The sequence below is a fragment of the Sprattus sprattus genome (assembly GCF_963457725.1).
Source record: "Sprattus sprattus genome assembly, chromosome: 10".
NCBI lineage: Eukaryota > Metazoa > Chordata > Actinopteri > Clupeiformes > Clupeidae > Sprattus > Sprattus sprattus.
Genome location: NC_137908.1, coordinates 23218137 through 23245127, shown reverse-complemented (window position 1 = coordinate 23245127; position 26991 = coordinate 23218137). Strand labels below are relative to the sequence as shown.

Below are 26991 nucleotides of genomic sequence, written 5' to 3'. Positions count from 1 at the left end.
CAGAGTCAGTGACTCAAAGAAACTGAAAAACTGATAAAGAAGGCTGGCTCTTTGCTGGGGACTGCTCTGGAGCCCCTAGATTTGGTTATGGAGAGAAGGATGTTGCACAAGCTGCTCAACATAATGGACAACACTACAGCCCAGTAGTCGAAGGGTGAAATACAGAAGAAGCAAGTTTCAAAAGACACTGGCCTAGGATCGAGAGAAAACATGAAATTGTTAAATTTGCCGAGATGCTTTACTGAAGTTTGTGAGCAGACGAGCTAGCTACTAATGTTTGCAAGCATGACGTTTTGAAGTAAGTACATGTTATATACATTTGGTTGCGTTTAAGACCCAACCTAAAAGTGCTCTTTATCCTCTCAGCCTGGGAGTTTTAGGTGATGTTTAAAATCAACATCTCTAAATGTTGTGACTTATGTTGTTCATGGCATTTATGATTTATGTTCTTGATGTAAGGGTCACCAGCTCAATAAACAAAAGTTTTGATTCCATGTGTGATGAAAAACACCCTGTGCATCAGTATTTTTTTTGTATGTGTGTGTACACACTCATGAAATTGACCGTGAGCAAACAATGAACGTGCAGAGAGATTCTCCTGGTGTTTGCCAACTATAAAGCTATGCGTCAGACGTTGTGATGCACTTTGACACGAGGTTTGGGTCTGACCTGGGTGAAGATGAGAGTCTCTGAGCTGCGGCTGTCCAGGCTGAGCACGAAGCGAATAGACTGAAAGAGCTCCTGAATGCTGGCACGAAACTGCTCCTCTTCCATTCCACAGGTTGCGCGAGAGTATAGGATACGTGACTGCACAATAAACTTGAAGAGGTACTCCAGAGCCTAGAGGAAATTAAAGTTTTCAATAGCATTCTTAAAAAAAAGAAATTCCAAGTATACGATACGTATATCAAAATATTTCCCTATATGACTGAACAATATTAGTGAATGAATTTACTACTTTAATGAAAGAGAAATTGTTGCAATCCACACATACTATTCTATTAGCCCAATATTTTAGGGGGGCAAATCTACCAGTGATGAGTCAATGTCAATCAGTTGGAACTGTCTTGAAGAATCATCATGTCATCATGTGTTTTACCCTCATTGCATCTTGAATGTGGTCCTGTCTGACAACCTCTGCAGACTTATCCATGTACCATTTCAGGCAGCGAATCAACTCCCTGCACACAAAAAGAAACTATACTCAACAACTGAATTCAGATGGTTACATAATAATAAACAGTAACAGGCTTAACATTCACACTTGCAATACATTATGGTAAGATGGGAGAAGATGTAGTCAGCCTGTAGTTTTATTATGTCAAATACCAAAACATACTGTTCATCACTCACTTATAGGCCAAGGCTCCAGCAAAGTGCTTCTGGATGTAAGTGTCCATAACAGGCCGAAAGTGGTGGTATTTGCTATCACGCAGCAGATTGATTATGAACACCTGAAACAAGATGGCTAGATTCCATAATGAGGGACAAGCAGTTGAAAAATAAACTGGGCACTGGAAACAGAGGGCAGTGCCTGGGGTCAGAGTGGCAGACATGTGACACCTTTCTTAGTTAAAGCAATCACTCTCCGTTTTGAGAGGATCTCTCAAGGATGGAAGATCTCTCAAGGACAAAATGGGGTGGTGGTACAGTCCTGACATTGTCATAAATGAGGTAGTCATACACCTTTCAATGGAGCTCAATATACAGATAACGGAAGTGAATCAACCATGCCTTTCCATTCTATGGCTAAGTGGCTTCTAAATGTTTTCCCTAGGAAGGTGTAATTGAAAATGTACATTGTGAGCAGAAGTTAAGTAAGGTAGCGTAGCTATGTCAGTTATCGGACAGTGTCAAACATCGGCCATTATTTTAAACAATCAAAATGCTAGTTTATTAATTGATAAACACTCTATAATTTCAGTTTAATAATGGATTAACATGACAACGGCAAACGTTTGCCGATAACACACGCCGTCCGATAATTAGCACTGTCACAATCAGGTAGTTAGATAGTTTTATTACCACAAAGGTAGCTACTGGAAAGCCTCACAGATTATTCAAATGTACTGTATATGGCTTCACCATCACTGACAACTGAATCACACAGCTATGCTACTGTGCGTTATTTTTTTAATTGAAGTTGTATTCCAATCTATCACTGAACCTTTGAGGGATCAGAGATTGTTACAGTACTTATTTTGCGATTGTTTGAGAGGCACTGTTTATCTGGCTTTCTAGGGTTCACCAACCTATACAATTCGTTATACAGCAGAAGACCGTAGCACACTGCTTGCAAGGAATTATGAGAGGTAGGAATACGGTGGATACAAAACCCATGAGAAGCTGCACTATGGCTGTCCTTATGTTCCTCAGGGACTGTATCTCCATATGCTGCCAATCACATGGATGCATTGGAAAGATAGCTGCTAGAGTCATCTGACCAGAGATGCCCAAGCTGAGTCCAATAGGAATCTGCAACATACAGTGCTAAACTCCTGCTAACGTTTGGGGGAAGGCCAACTGTGCCCCATGAATGCATTCTACTCAGGAGGCACAGATGGACTCACGTTACAACACGTGCATGTTTACACATTAACACAAAGCTATACTTCTCACGTGAGCATGGAAAAAGACACAAATAGACACACACAGACACAATTAGAGTGGAAGAGAATTATTCTCACCAATGACTGAAAGACAAGAGGTCCATATTTTTCAGTGTTGTCATCCAGGATGGAGAACAAGGTGTCTAAAATGTCTTGAAGAAACTGCAAAATGAATGAAAAATGTCTATTGACTGATAAAGATACAAACAAACTGTCACTACCTTAGCTACACGCTCCTCAGTTTCTCTTGCCCCATATGCTACTCCAGCCCGTTCATCATCTCCTGTGTTAAGTATTTCCCTCACAACTTAGTTTTTCCTCAATGTTTGGTTTCCTCGATGTTTGGTTTCCACGATGTTTGCTTTCCTCGATGTTTGGTTCACCTGTAGCCAATGTGTTAATTGTGTTTAGTTCTCACCTGTAGCCATTGTGTCAATCAAGTTTAGTTCTCACCTGTAGTCAATGTATTAATTAAGCTCCTATGTAAGCCTTAGACTTTTCCTTTGTCTTTGTGTGTAATTGTTTTGTGATCAGTAAGACATGCTGTGTTCTCCAGTACTGTGAACTTTGCCTTGTTTTCCCATCGTGGCATTTTGATTTATTTTAGTAAAACACGCCTTTTGCATCCTATTTCTGGTTTCAAGTCTCCAGTTTGTGACACAACACGAAACATCACATTGATTTTCATTCAGTTCAGACTACCTCAAAACTAGGGATGCACCGATCCGATATTTGTATCGGTATCGGTAACGTTATTGAAGACATTTCTAGATCGGGTATCGGTGACAATTATAAAAAAAAAAAAAAAAAAAAAAAAAAATGTTATGTTTATGTATATTGGTAGTGTATTATGAGTTCACGTTGCTATTAGAAGCGATTAGCATGCTAAGCGGAGATTTAGTTATGTCCTGATGTTGATTGGCTGTAATAAAGATGGGTTCATCCTGTTAAGATTTCGGCTGGATGAGCTATGAATGAGATATATGTTGCCTTGTGTAATGTCCACAATTATATGTATCGAGTAATATTAGTTGTGTAATTGTTATTGTGTAGCAATAACTCATGTTATAGTAATTCAGTGCAGCCCATTCTCATTGCAGACACACACGTATGTAGGATCACATGCATTCGTCATGTAATGGAAATTGATGAATGCACATTAAAGGGAGATAAAGAATACTGCTTTGGTAATCGTGGGTCTTTTAACAGCCTAGAACCAGCAAATACATTAACAGGTCACCATGCTGAGCCTCTACAATGTAACGTTAAAGTTGACGCTAGCGGATATATGATTGCTAACTAATATGAACACTAGCGCTAGTTAGAACGTACATTATTTGTGATTATTTTTAGCCTATGTTATGAATTGATAGTGATGACTAGACATGATGTTAAGTAGCAAATGAGCAAAAAATGCACCAAGATCTCATATCATGCACTCCTAATTTCTCCCTCTCGCACGTGTGGTCACACACATACACACAGTTACCATAGTTTTGCGCTGTTTTTTATATCGGTATCGGATCGGTATCGGCCGATACTAAACCTCAGATATCGGTATCGGTATCGGAAGTGAGAAAAGCGGATCGGTGCATCCCTACTCAAAACCACTGTATTGTACTGCAAGTTCAATCCACTATGGGCTGAATTTGTTTGTTCTTTAATAACAACAAACAAGGGAAAATGAACGTCATGTCTTCCTTTTAGTAACATTTTCCAGAAGGATCTATTATTTGATGGTGCACATATTGTATACAACAATCTTCAAACCGTCAAGGGTCCTAGTTAGCTCACTTTTACAATTTCTTCTCCGCTCACATGGCGCAGTCTTCCGAGGATATCCATAACATGGTCAGTGTGAGCCTTCCACTTCAACAAGGCCAGCAGGTCCACTAGCCAAGAAAATGCATTGATCAAACATTCAAATAATCAAACCTTGATATGAAATTATGAATCAATTTATACTATGTATGTATAAATCACAGATTGCAGTACGACAGTATGCAAATACCTATGTACCACTGCAAAAAAGATGTACTCATCACTGCTAAAGGCCTGTGTACATTACTCAATCATTACTCTTCATTACAAAAAAGTATGATGAGTTACCACAACTTCAACTTGAAAACAGACTTGAAAACTCATAATACGTTCAATTAACTTCAGAACATACGCCAGAAATATTGCGTCTGCAACATGACATCATTGCCACGTGGGCCGTGTTGCGCTCTCTGAAATCCAGCAACCCCACCATCTTCCTCTAACCTTCTCTCATCTTCCTCATAGTTACTGTCTCACACAGCCTTTTACAACAACTATTGATGCCTATTTCATGATGCTTATTGGGAATATGTTAGCATATTAGCAAGCTAGCTATCTACAGACGCCTTTATTGTTAAAATTTCATTACCATACTGATACAGTCACTCAACATCCCCTCTGCAGGGACAATGTAAGCACTATTTTGTCATTAGGTGCCATACGATTCACTACATCTGAGTCCTAAACGGGAAAAATATACCAACTTGCATAACTTAATTCAACTAGGTTTCAAATCAAATGTTTTTATGATTTAAACAATCAGCAGATTATTAAGGACTGGATGACCATACCATTCTGAGTAAGCTTGGTGGAGGAGAGTTGAGTTGAGATCCACAAGGTCTCTCTTTGATTACGCTGGAATATGAGGCTGGAAGGGAAGTTGGGGCAGCCATTCAAGTCCTCTTTGCAGCAAGGTAAGCCCAGGTAAAGGGCATGGTTACTGAAGGTAGTGTTCTCATCACACTGGAAAACAGCAAGTCAGATATGTTGGATCAAAGCAGCTCATTTCATCCACACATTGAGTGATTCAAACAAAAGCTCTGTTGCCTAGCTTTCATTGTAAACCATGTGTAAGGTGGAGCCCATACATAGACCATAGCACATAGCATGGCATCAAGAGCTCTGCAACTCAAACTGCTTACCTCAGATAAAGTCTATAATATCATTGTAAGTATATAGAGACAGGTATAGGGAGTTTATAGGGACCACTTTAGTTCTAAGGACACTTTAGGTATAGGGAGTATATAGAGACAGGTATAGGGAGAATATAGAGACAGGTATAGGGAGTATATAAAGACAGGTATAGGGATTATATAAAAACAGGTATAGGGATTATATAAAGACAGCCTGCTGACCTTGTAAATGTAGAGTTCATGGCTCTCATCAGTCAGCGTAGTCCCGTCCTCCCTCATGAGTGGGGTGAAGGCAAACCCGAAGAGCTTCTTCTCTCCCTTATCTTTAGCTGTGGTAGTATAATTAGCCAAAGTCATCATTAGACACCTGCCTGCATTCATGTCAACAACGTATTGTTTGTCTTTGGACTATGTGGATAATTCACTAAGGATGAGATGCTTTTACTCTGTATTTTATTAGGTAAATGCATTTTATGCTTTCTACCATTCTACCATTCCAGTGGCATTCCTGAAACGGTATAGGCCATCTTACAGCAGCAATTCCACGATTTTACTACTGGATTATCATAAAAGAAATCTAGAGTCAGTGGCAGTGGCAATGACAGGAATCTGAAGCTAATTAACAAGATTAGAATTTGAATTAAAATACTGTATCCACAATCCATGATGATAGATTCACTTTATCAGGAATCAACATTCACTGATTGATGTCATTTTAGGGTGAGATCTGTTGAGGTGAGAAATGGGCCGTTAAACACTTAAACACATAAACACACACACACACACACACACACACACACACACACACACACCCTGAACCCACCACGTAGGCTTGTGAGACAATCACATCCATGACAGAAATGGGGCACTCACTGGAACAATGTCTGAACTCGAAGCGCAGGTGTGAGCCCCTGAATCGGTCGATGGGGATGGGAAGCTTGATGACCTCACTCCAACGGGGATTGTTGTTGTGGTACAGCACAAAAGAGCGGTATTCAGTGATACTTGCTTCACCTTCACCTGACCCCAAGCTGATGCAGTCCTGAGACAAAATATACACGGGGAAAAATAACAAGTGCATTCAAACACAGAAATAGACACAACATATTAATACTAATGGATAAATGTTGCGTGTTAAATATTTTAGTGTTTTATTTTTAGATTTGCAAAAACAAACTATTTGAACTTAAAAACATAAAATGGGCTCTGTAACATAACATAACAAAAAGGATGACATACTTTGAGGACTTCCCCATCAGCATATAGCACATACACCGCCACCTCAATGTTCTTCTGAACACTTTTACCGCCCCTCTCAAAGTCTCCTCTCTCTAAGGTCAGGTAGAGGTCATTTCGGATGTCACCTAGGTCACAGACAGGAAGACGCTTAAACACCTCAAGCCTGAAACGTTCTTCAGGGTTAGTTGTAAATGACACAGATGACAGGTGAAAAACACAATCACAATCTGAAAAGGCAGTTACTTAAATGTTTATGGTTAGAGTCAGGGATCCAGACTCCAAGTGATCAGTCGCATTTTGAGATCAAATGTATTTGTTAATATTTGTTATCCTTCTGATGGCAAGCTAATTGAATCGAGCCAACTCACCGATAGATAGCGTACACAATAGATTTACCGATAGATAGCGCACACAATTAACTGTGGAGCGCAACGTCATTTGAACTGTTATTGGACAGAATTTCTCCTCCAAAAAAACTGTCAGCCCAGTCACACAGAAGCTAACTAATCTTTACTTACTCAGTAGATTGGGAGTGTAGCAATGGTAGTGTAGCATCTTAAATGCTATCTAATAATTCCCACATCAGTTTGCAAGTATAGTTACATCTACTTAGATTGTCGTGCATGAATTAACAGGGTTTGCGAGCATGGGATAGCTGAGCCAAGGTTAACAGGGCTTTGGATTAATGCCATGTGTTTACCCAAAAGGTGTACAGATCGCACAACACTGGATGGACAATTCGTTTAGGTTAGGTTATATCATATTCAGAGAAATATCTGTGAGTTTCGTGTAGTCCGCAGCAGTTGTCATGGTCTCACCTGGCATGATGACATCAGGGAAGCCCACCTTACGAGTGATAGCCACACCCCGGTTAAACATCATAGGGTTTTCCTTCCGGACCTGCTCAATGTCTCCTCTCAGCAGCTGCAGAGAGATAACCAATCCTGCAAGAGGAAAGACAAATAATGCAATAAAGGAAGGTGGTGTGTGTAGATGTTTGATTTGAGGTCTTGGAGGGTGTTCAACGCTCTTAACTTGTCCACTTAACTTGCCCAATACCTCTGAAAAAAACCTTCCTAACAGACCAAACTGGTTCTAAATAAGGTTTAACTTTACCAATGCAAACACAGTATAAACAATGGAAGGGAGATGCTGTAGTGTGTCTGCACAGATGAGATTGAAATAGAATTAAATGTTATTTTACACTATGAAACTAAAACAAGGAGGGGGGTCTTAGCCGTGCAAAGTTCGAGAGTTGCTATGCCTCTTCCCTAGCCTGGATACCAGCCCAAACCCCGCCCACAAACATTTTGGTCAGGGAGATTTGGTCTGGCTCTGAGTTAGTTGGGAGAGGGTTTCATCGGACAGATAAAGCCGGACCAATCAAATTGTCAGGGCGGGCTTTATACGATGATGGACAGATTATCCAGCGGTAAATTCGAAATCTTCCAAAAGATGGCGGCGTATCCGGCTTGTAAGTGGGACATATTTTATGTAAATTATGCTATCTACACGACTTTTTTATGTCTACATTGACTCGGTTAGTTGTATATGTGCATCAAGGATGTTGCCGAGGATTGTATGTCTTAACTGAAGCGCTCTAGACCATTATTGTTAGGGCATTGCTAACACTACACCAAAAATCCATTAAAATACATGGTAGCTAGCTATAGCCTTGTTGCTAATTAGTAACATGAGCAGGCATATCTCAACAGATATTGACAGCGTATTCATTTTAAAAGAGGAACAGAGAAACGCGATCAAGGCATTTGTCTATCGAAAAGATGTTTTTGCCGTCCTTCCTACGGGATCAGGTTAAAGTTTTAATGTATCAGATGGTCATACTACGTTGCTCTGATTGGTTCAAGGTATCCAATTGAGCGAAGAGGCATTTTTTCCCCCTGGTTCGTTGAAACACGCCCCATAATCACAGCCCAATAGTTCAGTATCAGACTCATATTCTGACTAGAATTATGAGTATGACATCGTCAGGCTACCTCTTCCCTTGAAAAGAAGGTTAAATCTGCACAGTGGTCAGAAACAGGAACTTACACGATACCCATCATGTGAGAAAGAATGTGAAAAAGTTTAATTTTAGTTTTTCTGAAATACAGCTCACATTTTCAGCCTTTGTTTTCTAATGGTTTCAATGCATAGTGTGTGATAACACGGATAAAACTGATAAAGGTGAATCCATAAAGATGAATTCATTTGGATGCAAGCCTGAGTCGGGACTGAGGTTGATGACTTTAGGCATGTAGAAAAACTACAAATCTCTGTGAAACAGGGATGACACCAATAAGATTGTAGCCTACGTCGTATTACTTCATAAACAACATTGGCAGAGATGTTTAGTATGAAAGGCTAGCGTGATGACAACTTTCCTTATACACCCGAACATCAAACAAGCACACACAAGACATGGCAAGACAGCTAATGAGTTATTACTGACTAGTCCAACACAGAGAAGACCAGCTCGGCATCTAACTTCTGATCCTTTTGTCTCTTTTAGCTCTCACCAACCAGTAATATAGTGTATATAACCAACAATAAATCAGTGTATATTTAACATGGATATTAGACTACACTCCAATCCACACAAACTAAATGTATCTTTGGACATACTGTACATAAAGCCAGTCCAAACTAACTTTTGATCTCTTGTGCCACATGTATGATGAACAGGTAGCAAAGATTCTCTGATATGATTTTTTTTTTATCTGCAGTCTTAGATATTTACAGAGAAAATTATCTTTGTTCGGTTGAATTTGGAAGGTAGCATACATGCATCCTTAGCTGCCTTCAAATCACACAATTATTTTTTAATTATGAAGTTAGTGTCCCGTATCTTGCCAACAGTGTTCTGCGTTGCTACCTTGGTAGGCCGCCCGAAACAAAGCTTGTAAAAGCTACCTTGGTGCCTGCTACAGCAACAAACAAGTTAGACAGCTGAAGGTAGGCAGGCAGGCAACTCAAGGTAGCAAGGCAGCAGGCAGCTGCCTTTGGTATAAGTCAGCCCCAATGGTTTCACCTATTTAAGGCTTTAAAGGCACTTTGATTTCTCAACTGATACTGCAAATTAGAACGTTTCAATACCGTAGTTTGTGCTGGGCGCGGTATACTTAGTGCTGGACTTGCGGATGATGTTCTCATGGATTTGGTACCACTCATTCTCATTATTACATCTACATGATAGAGACAGAGAGAGAGAGGGAGAGAGAGAGAGAGAGAGAGAGAAAGAAGGGAGAAACACAAAATGAAATGTAATTAGGAGTGCAATAAGCCCCATTTTGAAAACCAATGAGCATGCTAATGCTAGCTGTACTATACACAAGCATGTAATAAAGTACACTATCCACATCTTAAGTACACTGTCCAAATTGTGGATACACAATGTTACACATTGTTAGGGGTTTCTTTCATCCACTGTGAAAAATGTTTACTATACCAAAATATACAAATCTCAAAAGTGACGCATTTGTTCATATTGGTGAGAACATATTGTGTGTTTTATGACTGCTAGAGTGTAACAAATATCATGACAATATAGAGAGATTGTTAAGTTATTTAATGTTACGAAAATGTGAGAATTCTGTTCACAAGTCTATGGCAAATGGGGCCCAAAATCTTACCCAAATTTTAGGCGTGTCTGCATGATGCATCATGCACTCTTTATTGTTTCATTTTTTAATTGGTGTGAACTACTTCCCTGCATGTTGGTTTGCTTAACTGTGTGTGTTTGTAAATGTGGTTGCATATGATGGCACATACGTGTAAACCTTCAGCACAAAGTCCTTCTCCTCCTTCATCTCTGAGATGGTCTGCAGCACATCACTCATGGCCAGCACAGCGCACCCGTATGGCCGTCTATACTGCACATGGGCCGGGCCCTTCTTTGAGTCATTCAGAAGCATCCGGCCTGCAGGTACACACGTACATACAAACAAATATAGACACAATTATTTTAAACACATATATGAATAACATCAAAAACAACAGATAGGCTTCTATACAAAATGTCACTGTATTGTATATAAACATGGCTACAATTGCAGCACACTACATGGGACAGTCTCTGAACTATTTACACCCACTAAACTAAAAACAGTTCTTTGAAAGCTGGCTCACTTTGTTTTTAATGAACCATCTCTGTATGTATCAAGTATGTATGCAGCATGTACAGTATGCTACATTTGGTACTTAATGGATCACACTACGCCATGTAAGCAAACAAGATTGATTGGAACATAGGCTCAACCTTAGGGGCCACTTTAGGGGCCACTGTCACTTTATGCGCATGCTCCATGACATCTTTACAGCAGATTCAACCACTCCTCTCTGCTCTAGCGTTTCCGTGTGTACGCAGATTTTTCTTGACACGGCTCTGTGTGAACTCGATAAAAAAAGGTACCGGATCCAGAAAATGTTTCTGGATTCAGGCAACCCTAACCCTAACCCTTACCCACACTACCAGACTCAGAAACAGCTTCTTCCTCTATGCTGTTACCCACCTGAACCTGTCAAACATTGAACTCTAGTCACGCACTTACACACGCACTTACACTCTTGAGACCTTCTTTTTGCAGTACTTCCATATGTTTACAATACCACTTGCAGATTTATTACATGAATTATTATTATCATTATTACCCAGATATGCTACCTGTACAATGTAAAATTATATTTCTGTTGCTTTGTTTGTGTCTTGATCTGGATTTGATGCCGTGTTTGACCCTATGTGCATGCTCTCCATAATGTGTCTGCATACGGAATGGAATGCATACGTGTGTGTGTGTGTGTGTGTGTGTGTGTATATGTGTGTGTGTGTGTGTGTGTGTGTGTGTGTGTGTGTGTGTGTGTGTGTGTGTGTGTGTGTGTGTGTGTGTGTGTGTGTGTGTGTGTCTGTGTGTGTGTGTGTCTGTGTGTGTGTATGTATGTGTGTGTGTATGCAGCCAAATGTGTTTCACAGAATTCAAGGAAAAGGTAGTAGTTCACCTGTTCTTATGAGTTGTGAAATAATGTACAGGTCCCTTTTCATGTCCTTGTTACTCAAATCCTGTAGAGGTTAGAAAAGAGACCATATTAGATACAATTTATTCATATCAAATCTGACTTCAAAACAATAATGATATGAAGGGGAATGTTAAACAGATTAAAATGCATACTGTGAATAAAGCGCACAGTCGATCCACTTTCTCTGGGTTCTTCGGACCACCATTTTTGCTGAGTCGCACCATGAACTTCTCACTGTGCATGAAGAGAACGAGGCTGTGAATGAGTCTCTCCTCATGGAGATGGAGTTTCTCTCAATAAATGATTACGGAAAAAAGCAATAAGGCATCAACAAAACACCAAAATGTAAAGTTTGATGCATAGGAGTGCCATGAGGGAAAGCAGAAGTGATGCTTCAGTTCCTTAAAAGCAGATGACAAAATGAAACCAATTGTTATCAACATCCTTTCCCAGGACAGAGCATATCCTGAACATTTGGTTAATTTCCAAATTATTCTGCAATAAACGGTATCATTTTCTAAAGATCTGGCCTAATCTGGTCTGATAGTGTGGGTTTAAAATTTGATATCATTTAAGCAGCTCATAGTGGCCCCTACTGGTCTGTGGTAAGACTAATCAGAGTCAGAGTCAGAAACAGATTTATTGTCACGTAGGTATGCGCCTACCTGAAATTTGTTCTGGTGCATAGGTGCATACAGTAAACATGTGGATCCTATGGAAGCTGTACACAGGTGACCCTTTTAGGGTTGTCTAAGGGCTCAGTATGCGCTTCCAAAGGCTACCCTCTTTAGCATGTGGGCTATCCACAGAGGAACTTTTGGGCTTTGAGCATAGTTACTTTTGGTTCGTGTGGTTTATCAATTGAACATTGTGCCTGACTGTTTTCTGAACTTCAACCTCAACATTTCTGCCAGCCTGTGCCCTAGTGTCACTCTCCCTACTTCCTCATGTTGTCTATGACTCCACGAAAATGGTCTTGGAACCTCACACACGCCTTGGTTTCCCTGGCTTTCATCTTCTATATGCTGTACTACAAGTCACCACAAACAAATATGTTTCTTGCATTTGGTATCAGTCTTTTGTAAAAATGTTCTCTCCTAGTTTGCGGCTGACTGAACTGCCATTTGACCTGAACTCATGAAACTCAGTCTTCACATTGGCTAAGGCTATGATTTACATACCTCCTAGCATGCATAATACTAAAAATAATTAACATATCTTATTTAACCTTGATACACTGATACACTACAATCATTGATACACTATTCTCTCTGGGATATGCACTCATACAGAGTAAGTTTAAATTACATTTCCGCCTTAAATGCTTAGTGTTATATTGGTGTGACACAGGACGTGCTTGATGTAATCTGAATTAAAAAAAGCACAGTCTAGCTCTGGACTTGAATCCACGCCCTCGGACATGGAAGGTGGACGAGCTACCAAGGAGGCTGAAATCCTTGGGTGGTAATGTCGAGGTATCAAGGAGTGAAGTTTACTCACTAATGTAGGAACAATGGGTACCAGCCTCACACAGGTACCTTGCCTAGGGTGGGCGCAAATAAGTATGGGTGCAATTGTGCATAAATAGTAAGACAATATGAGGGCCTACATAACAATGTTGGTACTATCCTGATAACAGCACCAATAATATGTTGGCGATCTCGCCCGATTGGAATAGACCTATTCAACACAACAGCAGATCAATTAAGTTGGAACACATGTGGGCGCCATGTGATTTCAAAAAAAAGATCAGTCACAAATCAGTCTCATAAATCAATTCAGCAATATAGCACGAGTGGGAGTGGGGTAGGTAAGGGATAATCCCACGGGTGGTGTTCGGCCGTAGCCACCGAGGCCGGAGGCCGAGTGGCGTAGGCAACAACACACGTGGGATTATCCCTTACCTACCCCACTCCCACTCGTGCTATATTGCTTAATTGATTCTCGTGCTATATTGCTTAATTGTTATGTCAGCTTTTATATAACAATTCTACAGTCAACAAATTAACATTTCAACACAAAGTTATTGATTAAAAATGGTTTATTTACTATAATAAAAATAGTTCCATTGTCAACGTCTTGGTTTGGAATTATAAGAATTTTTGAATTAACGGTTATCATCAATGCGCTATAGAATATTTCATCGCGGAGTGATTTATTATTAGCTGTAAAAAGTCCCCGTTGGTACGTGGACGGATAATCTATAGCATGGAACGTCTTTCGTCCAATCAGAAACAGCTAAATAACGTGTTAGAACCCAATTGTTTTATAATCTAATATATTAATCAATTTTAAATTCTGCTTGTTGTAATGAATTTAATTATGAATCAAAGGTTCTTTACTAATAGCAAATAAAGGTTAAAGGTCTTCTAATTAGAAGAGGTTGACCGCATTCATTCTTGAGCAACATTACTGTAAATAGACCAGCGTATACAATCAAAGCATTTATTCACAAAATGATCAGGAATAAAACACATAATATGTAATCAAACAGCTGTACTAAGGGGGAGTGTGTTCGTGGCAGAGAGAGGGAGTGTGTGAGTGTACAACCTTGTGTGCTCGAGAGCGCATTGTCGGGTGTGCGCCAGAAAGAATGTTTGTGTGTGTTCCTTTGTTCGGCCACTGTAGTTCCGCGTGCAAGTTTGTCAACCCATTTACTTTGTGTAGGGATCATTTATTTTACAGTCTGGTATTTCAGTTGTAATGATTTGGTTGCATACAAGTCCAAATGCAAGGATACATGAACAAAAAAGTTCCTCAATTACAATTTCAATTGCATGTTTCTGAACAAAATGTAATAATTTCAGCCTATCGCCTTTCTCTTGCTGTAATCTGTGGATGCATATCTGACCCCTGTTCCACTCAGAGGGTTCTGTTATTGATCAGGACCCAGTCTAACATCGCCTCATCCTACCTGAAACTGTCTGATGGTCTAAACTAGAATAAAATATGAAAAACTTCTAATCTAAAGATATCAGAGTTATACGGAGTCTAAACCAGTGAGCTAACTTACAAAACAACATGCAAAAGCCTTAACACAGATAGCAGACAGAACCCTGCAGGCATGTTAACTGGGGTCATTTGGTGATATAGCATGCTGTGAAAGGTTTTCTTACATTCTGTGCAGGGTTTCCGACCCGAACCACATAACTATAGAGTGAATAGTCCTGACGACTAGCAGGAATGACAGATGTGTTATCTGTCATTTACATGAAGACACGCCATCAAAATGAACTTGAAGGTGATTACCAATAAAACCATACATGCATCATGTTCCTTTAACTCTTTCCTCTCCAGGTATTCCATAATTTCCCTCACCTAATATGCTTGCCCTCTCTCAGGTCGTAGAGTGAGAAGAAGATGTCCGTGTCCTCGCCAATGGTGTTGTAAGTGAAGTTCTTTAGGTTCATGAAGAGATGGTGAGGTACCGGAATGCGAGAGGCCTCCCCATGCCGATGACGCAAACTGTCCCCCTGTGAAGACAGTTAAGAAGACCATTATTTCAGCTTATTTAAGTTTTCATTTTACAGTCACTATTATTTGTCTCGCATTTCATACAAAGGTTTTTGTCAGGTATGTTGTATCACTAGTTGTTATTCCTGATTTAGTATTATGCACATACTATTGGTCTCAATTCCACAATATGATTTCCTCTCTGTGTAAGAGTTAATGATCACAAATCTACTCTGAAGTCAAAGTGGTTATACACTGAATATTTGTAATAGAAAATGTTTTAATACCTGGGTCATGCTCTGTTGGACACTGTGCCTGCTGGACAGGTGCTGTAGAGAGTAGAAGGCAAAATTGATAACCCTACAACACCCCTACAAAGCTCACAATAAAACAAATCACTGTTGACAAGGAAGAAAAGCAACAATGCTTCTCATAGAAAAATGCATCATAACTCTCTCTTACACACACACACACACACACAAGGGATTGTTGTACGGCAGGGCGCTTTAATAGGCGGCCCGCGGGCCGGATCCGGCCCTTGCGATGCTTTGGACTGGCCCCCAGAGTGAGCTCCGGTAACCTAATTCAGTTTGTGACTATTGCTAATTGTACACTCTCACGTGCAGTGGGTGGCGGTATGCACCCATAGCCTATAGGTAGTGGTATATATTTTTCCTACTCTGATATATGGGCCATTCTACCGAATTGGTGCAAAGTCAGGTCGGAAATATTTGGATTTTTTTTATGTTTTATTCCCAAAACTTTGTCCGTATGTATATTGTACCATATCTAAAGTACACTTATCTAGTAAAAGAACAGTCAATTTTTATATTGTATTTTCAGAATGTGTTGGAATGTTTTTCCTCTTCCAAAAATTGTCACTACCGAAACATCACATTTACTATAGTAAAAAAGTATTATTATTGACCTGTTCAGATTGTGTTTCCTTCCCTTCTCTGAAGAGTATTTTTACAAATATTTCTTGAAGGTTTTCACAATGAAATCCATAAAAATGAATTTTTTACCAAATTTTGAAGTTCAATTTATACAATTCATCAAAATCTAAGTGCAATATTTCTTTGTAAAATGCTAAATACTGATCATATTGATTCCAGAGTTGTTCATTGATGAAATTGAACATACATTAATCCAATCAGTATCATAACATTTTAGTTGATTACTCAATATACTTAATTTTTTACAAAACATCCTGTGTTTCGGTAGTGCTGCACTGTTTCGGTAGTGACATCCAGTGTTTCGGTAGTGACTGCACTGTTGGATGGATGTTCATTTCTCTCCCAAAATCTTCCAAAAGGTGCTCTGGGCCGCCCTTTAGTCCACACAACACATTTATTTAAAAATTATGGGATTGAACTACTTACCAATTCATTTTGTCACTACTGAAATCATCAGGTCACTACCATATGTTTCGGTAGTGACTGTTTCGGTAGTGACAATTCTAGCTAACTTTAAGCATAAATAAAGAATTCTAACAAGCACACGGCATGCAAACACATCTTTGAAGAGGTGAACACACATACAAACATAAGATTTTCCATGAAACCCCAAAAGGTTTACTTAATTGAAGAAAACATGCGTTTCGGTAGTGACAATTCTTAAGGTTACACGTCGATTTTCAGACTTTGGAACACATTTATATAAAAACTATGGGATTTAGCTACTTACCATTCAACCATGAGGGTCAGAGATGCAGTGTCACTGCATGGTCAAAAATGCAGAGTCGTGGCTAAAACACAGGCTCAGCCAATGGACTAAAACTCTTGTGTTTCGGTAGTGACATGAAAACTAGGGACATGATTTTTTGAGTATAGAAAATTGATTTAAAAATTAAACCCACAATAAATCTAAATATTCCAAGTTCTGTTTCAACCCAATCATAAAGATCTTTGAAATTAAATCATTGAAAAAAATCTAAAAAAATTGAAAAGTGTTATTTAAAGGCATTGAAATTTAGATGTCAGGGTTGGGGACAGCTACTTCCCAATAGAAAGTACCCTATAAATGATGATTTTGTATATATTTAGCTTATCACTATCTCATGTAATGCATTGGGTTTATATAGACCATAACATTTTCTAATTAAATATCTATGCCTAAATACCTAATTGTTTTGTAAATAGTTTTTATTGTTGAGGGACTGCATATTACACGAATTCGGTAGAATGGCCCATATATGGCCAGAAAACCTTTGCCTGTAAGTATTTTCTTTAACAGTTGATCAGTTATTACTTAGAAACATTACTTCTTGTGGAAACCACTTGTAATGAACCGTAGTTTGTTCGAATTGTTTACTTTGATGAATATGCTAAACGCTAGCGCGGTCTCTATGGAATTTCCCCTATAAATTAGCATTAAGCTAACGTAATTTCTTTCACAGTTAAAAATGCAATGCTAAGTGATTGCTTTTAGAAACGAATGTCACGAGATGAGATTACCAAGATTACTCTGTATGTCTGCTCAGTTTTACAGTGCTTCTTAAGTAAAGGTTTGAAAATAACTTCAAGCTTCAGACTTTCTCTTGGGAAAACTGTTATCTATCTGCCAAGCCAATTTAGAGGGACCATGCCACAAACAGAGAAGCACGGGCAGAATAGTAAAAAAAAAGAATTGGTGCACTTGGACGTTGTTTGCCAGTTAAATGTATGAAATTCTAAAGAACTGATACAGTTCACCTGAACTGAGTGAAATTTGAAACACTTTTCCTTGATATAATACCATGCACTTTTAAGTTGTTGCAATTCTATTCAGTTCCATGCAATGCACTGTTGGTGGAGATACATTTGATTCAGCCTGTCACTCAAATCAGTTTAATCTTAAATATTGAGGATAATGACCAGTAAAATTGTGTTGGTACATCTAGGTAAAATGAAGTGCACGTTTTGGTTAGTTAATTGCATTTATTCAATTGTCTGTTAATATGGCTTGGTTATTGCTCACCTGATTTGATTTTTGAATCCTTGGGCTTATGCGCCTCTAGCACTTACAAAATAGAATATATTGACTCCTTCAGTATGTTGTTGTAATTTCTTTATAAGTTACCGTAACTACTCATATCCTCCGGCCCCTGACTTTGCCTCAGTTTCAAGAACCGGCCCCAGCTCCAAACTTATTGAAGAGCCCTGTTGTACGGTATACTGTAGGTGGTCAAAATAGATGCACGTCCACCTACCATTTTGTAGAGGTCTGACACACTGATCTGGTCTGCATCGACCATCTCAAATTCTTTCCTGGGGATAAGATCCAGGCCCAAGTGTCTAGAAAGATAAAGACAGGCACAGAGGATGTCTACAGCTGCTGGGAGACAAGGCATTTGATGGAGGTGTGTCAGAAAAGGCAAGATAAGAGTAGATGCAGAGCCGATGGCTACGATATTACATTAAAATATTTCTACTCTCCATAAAGCCTTGGTCATCAATCACATCTTGCAATATCCGTTTTGCACCATTTCATGTTTAAAACCAGCAGCATCACTGCAAATCATGTATTTGCATTCAACCTCAATGAAAAATATTTTCCAAGCATTTGGGTGGGACCAAACTAATTGATTAACATTGTTAATTAACATAACATATTAACATATCATTGTTTAACCTTGTCTTAAGTCTAGATACTGAAGGCTGGTTTACAAGATTACCATTCTGAGCAGTTTAGACTCCTACTGACCTATGGCTGTGACACCGCAGCTCATGCTACAACCTGTCTACAGGTCATGCTACAAGCATTCCTCATAGTAAAAAGAACATTGGCTGGTCCATACAGCCCATAGTTAACATTGTACACAGCGTAGAAATTTGGAAAAGGAGAGGTTGGATCATGGAAGGTAAAAACTGGGGCTGAAAAAATGCAATGGAAAGGAAGCTGCCAAATGTGTCAAATTTGTTCACGAAACAACATACAGCAATAGGCAAGCTTTGATTGCATAATATGGAAAATTCCTATTCATGCTATAAATGGCTTGTGAGTGTTCAGCTTTGTTTCAGTGCATCACACTAGCCGTTAATCTATCAAGCATCAATCACAATTCAAAAAGCAGTATCGCAAAATTAGATATCAGGCTAAACTTTTTGTACGGTATTTATAAGCCATGACGGAAAGTTTGGACAATACATTGTCAAGGCTGTTTGAACTGACTCAATTAAGTTCTGAATATATCTAGGCCTAATAACACATTTAGCCTAGTTTATCAATTTAAATGTAGACCTCACTCTAAATACACTGTTTCTTTATCATTATGGGATTAAGTTAAATTGGTCTCCAGTGTTTTCTGAGGAATGCTAACTTCAGTGATGAAATTACTTGATCTGGATGCTAATATTTTGCTAATCATTTTGAGGGACAAAATGTTATATTAATATTGTGAAATTGGGTCATCATTGGCCATCTTTGTTTAGTTTTAAGATAACTGTGATAAAATCTGCGTTCTGGTGATGGGGTATGGTTCCTTTGTTGTGGGATTTCATGAGAAATGGGTAGAGAGGAGAGGCCCAAATGGTTCAACTCTGCTATGTACCTGGTAGATTTCTGGGTCTTGAGGTTTATTTCTGTAATAGATGCAATAATGACGGATTTCTCTGATTGCTTAAGTTAATTTGATTAATATTTACTAGATTTTTCACCAAATCCAAATGCTTGATGTCTGAGTTTGCATTTCACATTCATGATCATTCAAAATGCAAGACACTTAATCAGTGTAGTTGAGAATAACATGAAGATTTGATTTCTCTCGATATCTGCGATAATTCATATTTAAAATTCTCTTAAGTCATGGGTCCTTCCCTGCAAGTCAATAATGACAGGAAGTGAAGTTACTATTACTTACTCATTGCCCCAGTCCAGACGCACTGTTACGTGGCGCTTTACATCACGGATCTGATCCTGAGTCAGGTGACCAGATAACAGCTGCCTCCGCAGGTCAATAAGCTCGTTCATAACGTGACACAGCTTGAAGAAGAGGTCTACTTTGTGCTTCTGCAGGTCCAATATGGGAGAAACAGGAGAGGTAAGAAAAAGAGACTGATACAGAGGTGTAGAAGAACAGACTGAGATGTGGCAAAGGGGATTATATTTATACAAAATACCCTTAAGTCAAAGAATTATACCCAACATCAAGTTCACACAATGTTAACTATAAAGTTGTTAAAGGGAAACTGGAATCATACGAGGAAAGGCCAGCACATCAAAGTCAACCAATTGTTGACCAAGTGGTCTGACAACAGGGAAAGAGAGAGATTCTCCTGTGTCTTTTTACCTCAATAACTGTAACGAAACTAGAAAATTACTGTTTGTACATTCAGTGTTTTACTTGTCTTCTTCGGTCTCTGACAAAGCACCCCATTCAGTGTCTGTAGTTGATTATCAAAGGGAGATGTTCTTCTTTGAGTGCCGCTCATAATAAATCATGATAAATAAACCTCTTAACTGCCTCCCTGTTCACCACAATCCATGTAACATAATTCCCTCTTCCCTCCTTGTCACTGGTCCATCCTACCACTGCTCTAAACCAGCTACACACCCTCCATTACATTAACAGGAGCCAGACAGTTCTATCCTTTTAATGTTACTAAAAGCAGAATCACCAGGACAGACCTGAGTCGTGCACTATATCTGACCCAAACTATTTTGCATGTCAAACAATGTCGCAGAATGAATGGATCCATATACGTATATTTTAGGGGTCAAACTATTCAATGGAGAATACCACATTTTAAGACATATGCAATGATTTCCAACCTATTTGGAAAGAACCTTTAAAAGAGTTGTCTGGGGTTGCTGAAAAAGGCGAGCAAGTGGTTGTTGCTGAGGCCTTCACAGACTTAGGTTCGTGCGTTAACCTGAACTAACACAAAGATGTTTTAAATCATGTTAAGGTGTACCTTGGGGTGTATCTGTTGTTGTATTTGGTAGTTGCATGTGTCCTAACCCATCATGAGTATGGACGGGGTGGGTCTGAGATGCCCAACACTAATATTGAGCCTTCTGGAGGTGTCAATTAAATGGTGAATGGACTGCATTTACATAGCACTATTCTACTCATAGCACTCAAAGCGCTTCACATGTTAATTAATGCCTCAGACATCGACCTAATTCAACGAAACAAGAAGGCAGCTTTGTTGTTGTTGTTGTATTTTGCTGCTCTGGTTCGATGGTTGGGAATTCATGTTGTGGTGTTTAACAGTTGTAGGCTACAGACAGCGCAGGTTGTACTGGGAAGGAGGGCCAACAAGCGTGTGTTGAGGCTGTCACCAGCAGAGTTGTTATATATTGGGTAGGTTTGTTTGACTACTTGCATGTGACAGTGGGAGGATTGGCCACTGTGGGAGGTCCCCAACCAATAGCACAAGGAATTTTACATGTTTTTTTGTGTATAACTAAAAACAACTGTCATGAGATAGGTAACAGGCTAACTTATTAAGAATCAGACATTCATATTTATCTGCCCCCAAGATAGTTTAGATTGTTGCATTTGGTTAAAATTATGCCATTCTTCAAAGGACCAGTCTCTAAATTATTGGTATGACTTGGATGGATAAACGCCTTTCTTAAAAATACATGCATGTGATTTCCTGTCCCTTGTGGTTTAAGTGTGCCCATTGTATATAAATCTCATACTGTAGGTTCATGTCATAACAATGGCAGAGAGTGTGAAAAAAACAGATAAGCTCACCACATACAACTGCTTCCACAGTACCGCCCAATCCTGCAATGTGGATGTCACCTCTGTCACAACAGCATCCTCCATGGGCACCACTGCCTCATATTGTCTATAAACCAGACATAAGAGAGAGAGAAAGAGAGAGCGAGAGAGCGAGAGAGCGAGAGAGAGAGAGAGAGAGAGAGTGAGTGAGAGAGAGAGAGAGAGAGTGAGTGAGAGAGAGAGAGTCGGAGAGTGAGAGAGTGAGAGAGTGAGCGAGTGAGAGAGTGAGAGAGAGAGTCGGAGAGAGTCAGAGAGAAAATACATGATCTGGAAGGGTTCCTGTTTGGCTTATGTGTTTGTTCAAATAATGAACATGTCTTTACAGTTTAAAATATGAAAACACAAGATAGCGCACAGAATAACCTGTCAAATAGTAGTGCTGTAGCGATGCGTCGATGATGTCGACGCATCGATTTCAAAATTACGACGACGCCATGTTTTTACGTCGACGCTTCGCCAAATAAACGTGGTTGACCCAAACAGAAACAAACATTGCGCAAGGACTGAGAGAGCAGAAACCCAGGGAATTGCTTAGCGGCATTAGTTGACATTGGTGATCTAACGTAGTGAATCATGATACATACTATAAGCTTACCAACACCATGAGTTAGCTCTCTGTGCCGTTTGTTCGTGTTTGGTTGCCGTGTTCTGCAGCCGTAACTTAACGTTAACTAAACTGACAAACTAGTAGCTAGCTAACTAGCAACCAAGCACGAACAAACTGAGAGCTATGAAGATAGTTAGCTAGCACCACCGAAGTACGCAGAGCTCAAGCTACACAACACACTGAACAAACGTTAAATTAATTTATCTCCCTCTGGAACGAAATACTGTTTTCTGATTGGCTAATGGGGTGTACATTAAGTTCGTGGAACCGCACACCTTGGACGTAGTCCCAGTAGAAAAGTTAAATCGCCGTTCCATATCAATGCTCTTGAATGGTTACCATTGACAACCAACGTAACGTTTTTTTTTTTTTGAAAAACAGCCGGTTCCAGGCACTACTTTCTCTAACGGGAGCACTAGGCTTCAAATCAAGAATTCATCAGGTTATTATGCATATTAAATTTCCTAAAGATAAAGGAAATTCTAAATAATAATAATAATAAAAACATTTTTGGATGTTGTAAACGGGAGATAAGCGGGATAACGGCCTCCGAGCTGTGCAGTTCTACGAAGTTAATGGACTTCGCGGACCAACACCATTCCGCTCCGCGTCGTGGTGTTCTTTGCCCCGCAGCGTCCATTAACTTCGTAGAACTGCACAGCTCGTAGGCCGTTATCCCTTACGTAACCAACGTTACTTATTGTCCCCTTCACGAGAGACAATGGGGTGCGTTTCTATCTCCATTCTCAAACGCACCCTATTGTCTCTCGTATTTAACGTTTGTTTAGTGTGTTGTGTAGCTTGAGCTCTGCGCACTTCGGTGGTGCAAGCTAACTATCTTCTTAGCTCTCCGTGCAGTTTGTTCGTGCTTGGTTGCTAGTAGTTAACGTTAGCTAACTACTAGCGGCTAGACAGCTGTGTTAGTTTAGTTAACGTTAACTTACGGCTGCAGAACACGGCAACCAAGCACGAACAAACGGCACAGAGAGCTAACTCATGCTGTGGTCATTTAGGAGTCAAACACATAACATTACATAGCATTAGACTAACGTTGGCCAGCTTATAGGATGTATCATGATTCACTCTGTAGATCGCCAATGTCAACTAATGGCGCCAAGCAATGTCCAGGCCAGGGCTGCATATAAGGTGGTGCGCAGTGCTCATGAATGAATTAATGTTTTTATGAGCACTGAAAACATTTAAATTAATGAGCACCACATCCAAGTGTGATAGGGCTCATTTGAGTACCAAACATTTTTATTGTGCCTCTAGATAAACATGAAATGCATTGTTGGACTTTTGCTGTGCAAAACGGTGCTCAATAAAGTATATATTTTAAGATTTTTTTGGTGTTTATTTGAGATACATTATGGGCCCTATCAGAAACGCAAGTAGAACGGCGCCAAACGCATGTAGCTGTGTGGGCGGCTCTATGGCGCAGTTGCTATTTTAACGGCGGAAAAAACACACTTGCGTCCAGCGCAAGTGTCAAAAGGGTTGGTCCAAAGGAGGTTACTCAGCCATAGGTGTGGTTTGGGCGTAATATGCAATAAACCAATCAGAGCGTCATCTCACATTCCCTTTAAGAGCGAGGAGCGCCTATTCCATAGCGGCTTGTTATTATAATGGCGGAATTACCTGGAGGAAGACCGTGAGGCCACCAGAACGTGTATAATATTTTCCCATGCTTGTTTGGAGAAATGATTCTACTTTTCATTTCTTGTTTTTATTTTTTCAGTTACTAGCATTCATTTTTTGGTGGCAACATATTTGAAATAAAAGTCACAGAAACATACTTTCCGATGTTTTGGGTTCACCCTCACTGAATCACTAGGTTATGTATGCATGGTAATAATATTGCACCCATCGGCACATGCAGTTCAACCTCACGTCTTCTAAAGTCCTCTAATCTATCCCCATTTATGTCATTGACACTTCCATGATTCATGGCAATGTTGTGTAAAACACTGGGGGGGCACGTATGTGAATACGTATGCTTAGCCCTCTCTTGGCTGTCGGGTGTTACGGGAAATTTTATGAATTCCCCAGCATGTCGGACTAGACCTGACGTAACTGCATGTATAGCCAAACTTTTTGCAGACTGTGATGGGGACACTGTGCGTCTGTCCCCAGCTCATCTGCCAGAGAGAGAGCGAGTGAGTGTGAGTGTGTGTGTGTGTGTGTGTGTGTGTGTGTGTGTGTGTGTGTGTGTGTGTGTGTGTGTGTGTGTGTGTGTGTGTGTGTGTGTGTGTGTGTGTGTGTGTGTGTGTGTGTGTGTGTGTGTGTGTGTGCGCGCGCGCGCTGATCAGGCTCTCCCAGTGGTGTAGTCCAGGGTATACGCAGGTGTACGGAGTATACCCACTTATTTTTCAGTCAGCATTGAGTATACCCACTTCTCAAAACAGGGTGTTTATCCTGTGCTGTATGGGCTGCTTAAAAATAAATAAGAGTATACCCACTTCTCCAAGGACCACTACTTCACTGGGCTCTCCTTTATTCCGATCTCTCCCTCTCCCTCCCTTTTCTCCTTATCTCGCCGCAGACTGTGATATGGACAGTGTGCGTGTGTCCCCAGCTCATCTGCCAGGAGATGGCAGACATCAGAACCGCCATTACAATTAACCTGAATCATTTGGGTCAATGTGTATGCTAGTTGTATGCCTATTTTTAAAATATCTTGGATATGGATATCACAATGATTTCCTCATGTGGTTAATACTTTATTTTCATTGTAATTATATATGGCTCGCCAAAAAATTGGTGTAAATCTCTCGTGAAGACGACAGAAGTAAAGTGTAGCCTATAGGTCCTATACTGTGCGGGCAAGCACATGCGCCCTTAAAATAGCGTTCTGAATATGCGTTACAGACCTTAGACATTGCGCCTCTGACATTAGACCAGCTTTTTTGTGGTCAATGGCGCACGGCGTTGTTTTGAAACTGCAAAATACCACTTGCGCCAGAGAAACGCCTTCTCTGTTCCGCCACCGCCCATGTCGACGCAAGTTCATTTCGAAGCGCGCCTCTGCAGGGAAAATCGCGCTGTGCGCCGGGTGCAAGATGGAATGATACATGCGTCGGTGACAATGTCAATTGCGCTGGGTGCAAGATAGAGCACTATGGTTTTAATCGAGCAACAGAAAAATAATCGTTAGACTAATCGTCCAATTAGTTGTTAGATTAGTCGACTAATAGATAAAATAATCGCCAGATTAATCGTTTAGAAAATAATCGTTTACCCCCAGCCCTATCAAATAGAATAAACAAAACATGAACTTAAAATTGGAATTGAATACTTCAAAACGGAAAAAGGATGAAACTCAATTAGTCACAAAGAGAAAGCAAGAAGATGATAAAATCCACTACTTATACGGTATGGTTGACCAAAAACATCAAAACAAATATCTGCATAGGGACTGTGAACTGTGTTGGTGACATGTTATTTTCAATATTTGATCACTGTATAACCAATAAATGCATTAATTCAACAACATGGTCCTTACCCTTTGTTAGTGACAACAGCCCTCTTCAGGTTTATATAGTTGGTAGGGAAGATACCCTGTAAAAAGAAGAGTAGAGTGTGACATTGGTTCCAGTACCAAATGTATATATGGAAACTCAGCTATGCAGAGAAGGTCATTTACAGTTGCCATTAAAATTATTAGGTCCCTTTCACTGACAAAACATTATAGTGGTTTGAGGGAATTTCAGTTAATAGTTCAAATGAGAAATCTGATTCTCTTCAAAACTGTGCATGTGAAAGTATATTCAACCCAAAATAGTCAGTATTTTGTGAGGAAACTTTTTTACTTGATAACCTCCAATAAACAATTTTGGTAAGTGCTCACAAGCTTCTGGCACCACACTTAATCCACTCCTCATGTGTGAATGCTTCCAGCTGAGTGATGTTCCTAGGGCTCTGTGCAGTTATTGCTCTCCTTTAATCCCACCAAAGAGTTTTGGTTGGATTTATATCTGGGAGCTGAGATGCCTATTCCAGTGTGTACCTATTTCAGTCAGTGGAAAAGGTGCCGTAATGACTAGCCTGGGTAGCTGGTAGGACCACCAGAGGTGTTTATACCCCCTTAAAATGAAATTTAATTTGAAGATGTTACAAAAAATGTCTACAAAAATCATACCTTAAAACCTTCATTCAATCCTTCTAACATGGGAACAATCCAGTGATTTATGTAAATTTAGAACATTTGCCAAGGCTCAATCAATCGCCACAGTGACAAATGGTCCATAGAGTTAATTAAGTAATTTTTACCTTCACTGTGGGCTTCTTGGTAGAGAACCCTCGATACCATCCTGCAAGAAAGAGAAAACAGCTCGCTAAAAAACTCACAGACAAATATCTATTCCCATTCCATCAATTTGGTATCATACTTTACAAATTGCA

The 26991-nt window shown here is 39.8% G+C and overlaps 1 protein-coding gene across 1 annotated transcript in view; it reads right to left on the bottom strand.

The window, feature by feature from the left end:
- Positions 1 to 26991, bottom strand: part of dock3 (dedicator of cytokinesis 3) — a gene marked incomplete at both ends in the record, with an annotated part of 77912 nt that overhangs the window by 34582 nt on the left and 16339 nt on the right. Inside the window, 21 exon segments of the mRNA XM_080846109.1 lie at positions 670 to 840; positions 1100 to 1181; positions 1354 to 1454; positions 2688 to 2771; positions 4404 to 4501; positions 5222 to 5393; positions 5786 to 5892; positions 6437 to 6605; positions 6803 to 6927; positions 7621 to 7746; positions 9899 to 9987; positions 10574 to 10721; positions 11798 to 11858; positions 11968 to 12049; positions 15134 to 15288; positions 15556 to 15597; positions 18459 to 18543; positions 20109 to 20257; positions 21954 to 22050; positions 26093 to 26148; positions 26860 to 26900. Of these exon segments, the coding sequence (XP_080702235.1) occupies positions 670 to 840; positions 1100 to 1181; positions 1354 to 1454; positions 2688 to 2771; positions 4404 to 4501; positions 5222 to 5393; positions 5786 to 5892; positions 6437 to 6605; positions 6803 to 6927; positions 7621 to 7746; positions 9899 to 9987; positions 10574 to 10721; positions 11798 to 11858; positions 11968 to 12049; positions 15134 to 15288; positions 15556 to 15597; positions 18459 to 18543; positions 20109 to 20257; positions 21954 to 22050; positions 26093 to 26148; positions 26860 to 26900 (2240 nt within the window).